At 59.7% G+C, this 9,338-nt stretch overlaps 1 protein-coding gene across 4 annotated transcripts in view; it reads left to right on the top strand.

The window, feature by feature from the left end:
* Positions 1 to 3,714: 3,714 nt before the first annotated feature.
* Positions 3,715 to 9,338, top strand: part of NACAD (NAC alpha domain containing) — an 8,110-nt gene continuing 2,486 nt past the window's right edge. The window contains exons 1-3 of one of the 4 annotated variants that reach the window (XM_074341085.2): positions 3,715 to 3,973; positions 4,373 to 4,498; positions 5,947 to 9,288. In XM_074341085.2, the coding sequence (XP_074197186.2) occupies positions 4,432 to 4,498; positions 5,947 to 9,288 (3,409 nt within the window). In that variant the 5' untranslated portion in view covers positions 3,715 to 3,973; positions 4,373 to 4,431. Of the gene's footprint in view, positions 4,135 to 4,179; positions 4,499 to 5,946; positions 9,289 to 9,338 lie in introns of those variants that run through there. The other 3 variants (XM_074341084.2, XM_019731619.3, XM_074341083.2) reach the window with 3 other exon arrangements.

Below are 9,338 nucleotides of genomic sequence, written 5' to 3'. Positions count from 1 at the left end.
GCTCGCAGGTGCCGGTGCCCTCAGCAGCTTCCTCTGGGAGTTCACCCAGGACGCTGGTGGGACACACATCTCACCTGACCACAAGGACCTGTGCCGCCCTTTGTCCTCACTTGCCCCTTGTCCTTTGCCACTGGCAATCACCAACCTCCTCCATTTCTATTTCGTATTTTTAAAAATGTTCTCTGGAGAAAGCGCATAGCTTTACGAGCTGGATCTCCACCCACAGTTCTCTGGGGGCTCATCCAGGTTGCTGCATGCACCTCTGGTCCCTCACGTGTCACTGCGTTTTGACTGTGAACCTGTTTTCATTTGTCTGAGGTAAACTGCCAGCTTATATGAAGTTCAGGGGTCGAGCTAAGAATTAGCCAAACTTCTCCAGAGTCACTGCCATCACCCCACGTTGCCAGCAGCTGAGGGAGCGGCAGGGCTGGCCTGGCTGTGCCTGAGCTCTGACAGGTGGTGGGTGCTTCTCACTGGTGTTTCCCTGAGGGCTGCTGGTGTGAGGCACACGCTTTCATTCTCATCGTCTCAGTGGGTCTGAAGTGATGTCTGACTGGGGGGGGGGGGTTTTATTTCCATGATGACATATGACACCTTGTTATTTTCGTGTGCTTTGTGTCCATAATCTTGCCAGATATACCTACTTAGATCCTTTGTCTAGTTTTTCATTAGGTTGTCTTACTACTGAGTTTTAAGAATTCTTTATATGTTCTAGAAACAAGTCTCTTATCAGGTAAATGATTTGCAAATATGTTCTTTAGATGTGTTGTATTTTCACTTTCTTGATGTTAGTACCACATCCTGCTTTCTTCATAAATTTACGTGGTTCTCTTGGGTAGCACTTCTCCACTTGTGCGCCCTTCAGACCATTTGTTTCCAGCAGCTCTATGATTTTCTGGCTCTGCCAGCACCGCAGACTGGGGACCCCGGGCACTGAGCAGAGCAGAGCAGAGCACACACATCCCTGCCTCATTCCCAGGCAGAGGACATTCCGTCTCACTGTCAAGCATGGTGTTAGCTGTGAGGCTTTTGTACACCATCTTCGTCAAAGTTTATGTTAACTTGCTGAGATTTTGAAAACCTGAGTGGCTGTTGGGTTATGTTAAATGCTTTTTCTGTATTGATTGATAATTTTTCTTGAGCGTGTTGGTATGGAGGGTGACTTTGATTTTCAAGTGTTGAACCACCCTTGCACACCTGGAATAAATTACAGTTTGTCACAGTGTAGAATTCTTTTTATACATTGTTGGGTTTGATTTGCCAATGTTTTATTGAGAATTTTTGTGTGTAAATTCGTAAGAGAGATTGGTCTATAGTGTTTGTTTGGGGTACTATCTTTGCCTGGTTTTGATATCAGGGTATTTCTTGTCTCATAAAATGAGTTTGGAAGTGTTCCCTCTTCTATTTTCCCGAAGAGGTTGTTTACAATTGTTAATTCTACTTTAAGTACTTGGTAGAATTCTCATGAGACCATCTGGGCCTGAAGGTTTCTTTTAAGAAGCTTTTAAATCACAAATTCAATTTCTTCCATGGTTCTAAGACTATTCAGATTATCTATTTCATCTTGCTTAAATTTTGGCAGATTTTAATTTTCAAATAATTGATTCATTTCTTCAGAGTTGTTGAATTTATGAGCATTGTTTGTAGCATTCACTTGGTATCCTTGCAATGGCCCCGATTATTAGTCAGTGTTCTGCAAACAGAAGAACAGCACATATACAGATAAATGTAAGAATTGGCTCCACCCCCTGCTGTTAGGAAGCTGGAGACCCAGGGGGGCCAGTGCTGGTGGGATAATTCAGCCCCAAGTCCAAAGGCTGAAGAACCGGCTGCTCCAATGTCCGAGGGCAGGAGGTGGACATGGGAAGGGATGAGGGAGGGAGCGAAGTCATCTTCCTTCACCTTCCTGTACCTCTGGGCTCCCAGCAGGTGTGCTCAGTCACCAAGTCAGACGCTGTCCTCTCCAGAGATGCCCTCCCAGACACCCAGAAATAATGGGCTCTCCTGAGCCTGTCACGTTGACATGTAAAATCAACCATCACAGCCCCCGTTGCACTCCTGATACTGGTCATTTGTATCTTCTATTTGTCACTCTTGTTAGAGGTTTATCAAATTTTATTGATTTTTCAAAGAACCATTTCTTGTTTCATTGACTTCCTCTTTCTGTTTTCAATGTCATTGATTTCTGTTCTTGACTTTATATAACTTTGAGGGATTAGAGACCTTTCTTTTCTGATGTCCTGTAAATACCCCTCAGCCCCAGTTAGGCTGCAGAGCACATACTTTGTAAACGTACTGAAATATGCCACCAATTTTAATATGATTCCTATGCAAATATATTTGCTGCTAAACATAGAAATAGCACATCAAAAAAGATTTGTTGCAATTCAAATTTGTAAAAACCAGAGAATCTAAATGCACCACTCCTTAAGTATCCTCCGGAAAAACCACCCAGTGTTTTCCACATCCTTCCACACAAGTTACTTGATTCTTCATGTGGGGTTTCCTCTTTCTTCAGACTTCCAGACCACATACTTTGTATTTTTATTTTCATTCAATTCTGTGTTTTTACTATCTTTCTTGGGGTGCTTCCTCTCTGACCTGTGGGTTATTTAGAAGTGTGTTACTTCAGGTGTTTGGAGATTTTTCCATTGTCTTTCTGTCACTGGTTTCCACTTGGAGTCCATTGTGGTCTAAGCACAGAGTCTGATCTCAGTTATTTTAAATATATTGATGTTTGTTTTATGGCCCTATGGCTTGGGAAATGTTCTCAGCATTAAAAATGGGTATATTCTGCTGTCGTGTGTAGTACTCTGTTGCTTGGATGCTGTCCTATGCCTCAGGACCGGGTGGGGGGGCTATCTGGTCCCCCAGGGGAGGGACAGTGCTTCCTGGGGTTCCCCTTGCCAGTACCCCCCCCTTCCCCTGTGTCCTCTGTCTTGTGGGGTGGCTTGGGCCCAGTGGAGAAGGAGTGTGCTTCCCTTGGCCGCCTCCCCTGATCCTTCTGCCAGGCTCCCCTAGATTTGTCGGCAGGACTGCAATTCTTGGGAGGCATACACCCACCTGGTCCTTCTGGTAGTAGGCTGGGGGTCAGGAAATGCCATGCCTAGGTCCTCCTCTGTTGGGTTGGGCTGCTCTGCTGTTCCTTCAGTCCTGGGGCGCCGCGTGTTTCCAGCAATTACTGTTGGATTACTCGGAGGAGCGGAAACGCCCATGCCTCTGCATTCCCCCAGGCCCCGCTGAAGGGCTTTAGGTTTCTGGGAAGTCGGTGTGCTGGCCAGATATGATGGCCAACTGGTAGACGACTGGCAGAGCAGTGGGGTTAAGGGGGACCCAGTAAGGCAATGGGGAAGGGCCCCAGGAGGAGGCAACTTAGAACCACTTGGGCAGGGAGGAGCAGGAGGCGCGCCAGGGGGTCGATGGACAGATTTCCAAAGAGGAGGAGCAGGATGCGGGCGTAGGCTGGGGCGTGGTGTCCCCCACGGGGTAGCAGAGCGATGCCCAGCAGGCAGGCCTTGGCTCCAGGGGCTCCAGGTGGAGCCAGCAGAAGACAGGATGGAGAATGCCCGCCAACAACGGCAGCTCTGATCCCCTGCCCCGCCCCCACCCAGCTCGGGTGGTAACAATGTCCGTCTGTCTCCCGGAGCCTGGCACAGGGCGGGTGCTCGGGCACACGCACATCTCAGAGGCTCGCGGAGGGAGGGCTGGCGTCCTTGGGGGCGTGGCAGGGGCGATTCTGGGAACGAAGGAAGGCGTGTTTCTTCCTCTTCCATCACCGAGCGAAAGCCGAGGGGTGGGGCTGCGCGGAGCTCCGGGGACCGTCCTTTCCCACCGGCTCCGGTTGCCATGGAGTCAAGAGGTGGTTGTCATGGAGACTGACGTGCGAGGAGCAGCCAATCAGTGCGGAGCTGCGTCTCCAGCTCACCTCTTGGATGGAGGCATCAGGCTGGGCGGGGACCGCCGGCCCGTACAGGTGGGGGCCGGGAGGCAAGGAAGGGGGCCTGCGCCGCCGCCTCCCCCAAAGTTCCCCAGCACCCCAAAGTCTGGCAACCTGTCTCCTCTTCCCGACCCAGCTAAAGGGCGATGCCACCCTGGGGTCGGCCCAGCTTCCAGCTGACTGAGAACCTTTTTCCCGTAAGGGGGTGGGAGGGATGCTGCGGGAAAGGCAGGGCCGCGCATGGCGGGAGGAGGGTGCACTGGGTGGAGGGAGGGAGCCGCCCCCAGCCCCCACCTCCTGCGCACCGCTCCGCTCGGCTCCGCAGTGCCTGGCGCGCCCGCGCACGCTCACTCGGGGCGCCGAGCGGGCGGGGCGGCGCTGACGTCATCCACTGAACCCCCCCCATCCCCCGGGCGAGGGGCGGTGGCCGCACAGGCTCCACGGGACAGACGCACGGACTGACCCGGACTGAGGGACGGGCGCAGGGCCAGGCCATGCCCGGGGAGGCGACCCGCACGGAGCTGCTGCTGGCAGAGGCGGGCGGGCCTGGGTCCCGCACAGGTGAGGCCGCGCGCTTTGCGCCGCGTGCGTCTCCCCCGCCCCTCTGTCCCTGTCTCCTGTGTCTGCCACCCCCCGCCCCCGCCGGTCCGTTCGGCGCCCTGACCTTCCATGCACCTGAATGCTGACCCCTGCCCTGGCTCCCCGTCAGGACTGCGGGTGAAGCAGGTCGGACGCAAGGGCCTGCAACCGCCCTGGGCTCCGTGCACGCTATTGTCTGCGTGGAGCTGCGGACCTGACGGACCTGGGCGGCTTCCCAGCTGCAACCCCCGGCCCCTGGGGACACCTACCCTGCCCCCAGATGCCTGAGGGCCGCTCGGGGAAGGCGACTTGTCCTGGAGGGAGAAGTGGGAAAGGAGCTGGCGCCTGGGGCAGCCAGAGGAGCACTGTGGGTTTGGGAGGTTGGAGGCCCTGGGGAGCAGCGGCCGGGTGTGCAGGCCCACGTCCTTGGAGAGGCTAGGTCAGCAATGGTGGAAGCCAAGGGCGTGTGCTTGGCCTGGGAAGACCAGCCAGGGTGGCCCCGCAGGTCAGCCATGTGTGTCTCTGGGAGGGTCAAGGGCATCTTGCTGTGGACGAGATGTCACCTGAGGATGGACCAGTGCTGGGTCCAGGGACCTGGCCTCCCTCTGCAGTCCAGTAAAGGAGGTGCGGGGGGTCCCCAGATGCAGAGTGTGGGGATGGCCCTCCTTAGGCTGCTTGATGCCCTTGAATGAGTCACTAAAACCTTTGACCTTTAAGGTTACTTTCCACTCCAGCCTTGGCCCAGCTCCACCTTTACCCTGCCCTGGACACGGGTTCACTTCGGGTGAGCAGGGGTACCTCGCCAGGTTCAGGGCCCAGAGCCCAGTCTTGGGCACCCAGCCTGCCCGACACACCCACCTCCAGGCTTTGGGTGTTCATCACATCCCAGTGGACCCAAAGGACCCCCTTCTCAGCACCCCCTGGCCACCCCAGCACCCAAGCAGTGTGGCCCAAGGGCTTCAGGCTCTGCCACTGCTGTGGGCAAGTGGGCAGCCTGGGGTGGGGCACCCTTTTGGAAGCTTCACCTTGAATCCATGCAATACTCCACTCGGCAGACAGCAAGCTGAGGCACGGGACACGCTGTGCCTGGGGCTGGAATGTTCCAGGGTCGAGCAGAGTGCAGACCCCTGGCCCCGGGGCCCTCTGACCTGGAGGTCACTGGAGAGTCTGTCCTGCCAAGCCTAGCGAGGCAGCAGACTTTGTGCTGGGAGACGGGGCGGTGTCATCACTGCCCAGCATCTCAGACAGAAGTCAGGGTCCCGTGTGTGTCACCCCACACCCTGACCCCAGGGTGCTCCCCATGGTCCAAGCTCTTGGAACTTGTCCTCAGAGGTAGCAGTTTGCTTCCCTGCTCACACCCCTTCCCTTCCCGTGGGCCCACCTGGGCTCAGGGCAGGCACCAGCCCCCACATGCCCTTCTCTCTCCACAGATCGGTCCTGCGACGTGGCTGCGGCCACCACCCCGAGAAGGGACAGGCTGGAGCCCTGTGCCCTGACCCCAGGGCCCAGCGCCCTGGCTCTCACGTTCCTGCCCAGCAAGCCCGGCGCCCGGCTCCCACCCGAGGGAGCCAGCTGGGATGCAGGGCCCCACCGGGCACCCTCAGCCTGGGCAGTCCCGACGGAGGGTGGCCCCAGCCCAGGGCCCCCTGAGGTCCAGCCCACTGAGAGGCCTCTCCCAGGCACCCTGGAACCCCGGATTGTGATGGGCGAGGAGACATGCGGGACACCCCTGCCGTCCCGGGAAGCCCTGCCAGAGCTCAGGGACCAGGAGGGTGGGCCTGGCAGCCTGAGCCCACCCCCTGCGTTGTGTTCTCAGGGTGACCTTGCTGTGCCTTTCCCTGCCTTGGACCCCGATTCCTACTTCACGCCTCCCTCCACCCCTAGTGAGACCGCTGCCCCACTGCTCCCCGGTCCTGGGGATGCCCAGGCTGAGCCCGGGGACTCGACACCCGCCTCGCCTTCGGGCTCCTACGTCACAGCGGATGGGGACAGCTGGGGCTCATCCCTGTCCTGTTCCCTGAGCCTGCTGGCCCCGGATGAAGGGCTGGACGTGCCCTCAGCCTGGGGCTTCTCCCCACCAGGGTCTGAGGCTGACGAGCAGGAGCTGCCCCATGTGGGGTCCCCGGGGTCCCTATCCCCAGAGTCCAGCCTTTCAGGGGACAGCAGCTCTTCCTGGGACCAGGAGGGCCACTTCTTTGAGCTGGACTTTCTGGCCAATGACCCAATGATCCCGGCTGCCCTCCTGCCTTTCCGGGGCAGCCTGATCTTCCAGGTGGAGGCTGTGGATGTGACGCCACTAGCCCCCGAAGGGGAGCGTGGGCAGCAGGAGGCCCCTGGCGGGGACCTGGCAGGCGAGGACGACAATGACAGCACATTCGCCTCCTCCCTGCAGTCGCTGTCTGACCTCTCCATCACCGAGGGCGTGGACGAGGCCTTCGCCTTCTGGGATGACAGCTCAGCCGCCTCTTCCGACCCAGACTCAGCCTCCTACGCAGGGGCGGATGAGGAGAGGCTATACAGCGGGGAGCCCCACGCGCAGCCCCCCACCCGGCTCCAGGATGGCCCTGAGGAGGAGGCCTCTCCTGGGGTCTCCCAGGGAGAGACCAGCTGGGCCACCGAGGTCACCGGGGCGGGCCCCACCTCAGGCTGGGTGTCCGCTGCGGCCCTACAGGAAGCCCCAGGCCTCACAGGGGTGACCCCTCAGGCCCAGCAGGGAGGGGTGGGCTCCTCCGTAGGAACAGCACCTGTTGCCACAGCCACACCTGAGCCCCTGGAGGAGGGGGCTGGCTCTGCCTTAGGCCTGGAGTCCCCAGCCCCTCCCTGGACCACGCAGTGGGAGGTGGGCCTTGACAGCGGCCCAGAGGCTCAGCAGAACCTGGAGGAAGATGCAAGCCAGGTGCCCCCGCTGGGTGGAGAGAACCCTATCCCTGGGGTGACCACACATCTGTCCCTGCAGGATGCAGGCCTGCCCTCGGGCCAGGGGCCTGCCACTGCAGCCAGCCCTCGGGCCCTGCAGACAGACGCAGGATGCATCCCAGGGACCGAGCCCATGGCCACCACAGCCCAGTGGGAAGGAGGCCAGACCTTGGGACTGAAGCCACTGCCTGAGGAGGACTCAGGCGGCACTGGAGACCTGGAGCCTCCAGCCTTGGACCAGACTCAACAGGGTGGCCCAGAGCCAGCTGCAGACACCGGGACACCCTGGGCCTCGCATGGAGATACAGGTCCCCCCAAGCCCGCCTCAGAGATCCCAGATGTCCCCGAGCCCATTGTGCAGGACCCAGATGCCTCTGAGCCCACCTTGGAGACCCCAGACCCCTTAGAGCCCACCATGGAGGCCCCAGACACTCCTGAACCCACCTCGGAGACCCCAGACCCCCTAGGACCCACCATGGAGGCCCCAGACACCCCTGAACACACCTTGGAGGCCCCAGAACCCCTAGAGCCCACCATGGAGACTCCAGACCCCCCTGAACCTGCCTCGGAGACCCCAGACCCCTTAGAGCCCACCATGGAGGCCCCAGACACCCCTGAACCCCCCTTGGAGACCCCAGAAACCCTAGAGCCCACCATGGAGGCCCCAGATGCCCCTGAGCCCACCTTGGAGACCCCAGGCCCCCTAGATCCTACCATGGAGACCCCAGACACCCCTGAACCCACCTTGGAAGCCCAAGACATCCCCAAACCTGCCTTGGAGGCCCTGGACACCCCCAAGCCCACTGCAAAGATCCAGGACTGCCCACATCCCCCCACAGAGGCCCTGGACCCTCCAGACCTCCCCAATGAGGTCTTGGGGCCCCCCAAGCCAGCCTTGGAGATCCTGGACCCTCCGCATCCCCCCACAGAAGCCCTGGATGCCCCTGGACCTACTTCTGGTGGGGAGGAAGCAGCTGAGGGCCTGCTGGCACCCAACAGAGTGGCCTATTCCTATGCCCACCTGCCTTGTGGAGGGAGAGCTGAGCCCTGCTTGCCCCTGAAGGAGGCCCCAGGAGTTGAGAAGCAGAGGGCTGGAGGCCTCAAGCCAGCACCCCAGAGCACCGGGAAGACTCCTGGAAGTGGCTGCCCCAAGGTTGGCCTGGTGCGGCCGCCGAGCACAGCAAAAGAGGAACGAGCCACCCTGGGACCCCAGCTTCCTGCCACCATGGCCTCAGAGGCCAAGCTGGGTTCTTGCCCAGAGTCTCCATCAAGGGCTGTGCCCAGGCCAGGTGGGGGCTGCCCTGAAGAGCCTGCCCCCACATCTCCACCACCCTCCCCGCTGCTGCCACCGCTGCCGGAGCCTGTGCGAGGCCCAGGCGGTGAAGAGCAGGCCCAGGCGGCACCTGGAATTCTCGGCTCATCCTCACCACAGCCCCAGGACAGGCTCCCAGGCCCTGAGCCCTCTGCTCCTGGAGTCCTCGTGGGGACAGCTCCGCCCCGGTCAGCGTCCCCTGTCCTCGGCCCTTGCCAGGGCCCCCAGGAAGACTCTGTGGAGGGTATGGAGCTCCGGGGCACTCTCAGCCTCCCCCCGCCCCAGGCAGGAGCCCAGTGGGCAGTGGCTGCCTTCTCAGGAACCACAAACCCCCCTGGGGCCGGGCAGCAGGTCAGCCTCCGGCCCCACTCTCCCCTCCTCAACCTCAAAGTGGCCCCCGTGGGGGATACCCATGCCAAAGACCCGGCCTTGCGGATCCCGCCCCCCTGCCAAGTGCCTCCTGGCTCTGGGTCTCACAGCCCGGCCAGTCCTCAAGGGCTCCCAGCCGCGGAGCAGCAGGATGACCAGGACAGCCTGGAGGAAGGTGAGGGTCCGGCCTGGGGCGTTGTCTTGCCTGGGGGCTGAAGGTGGCGG

Source organism: Rhinolophus sinicus, chromosome 4 (assembly GCF_057876585.1).
Source record: "Rhinolophus sinicus isolate RSI-liver-muscle chromosome 4, RSI-T2T, whole genome shotgun sequence".
NCBI classification, from domain to species: domain Eukaryota; kingdom Metazoa; phylum Chordata; class Mammalia; order Chiroptera; family Rhinolophidae; genus Rhinolophus; species Rhinolophus sinicus.
This window is presented reverse-complemented; position numbering and strand designations above follow the sequence as displayed.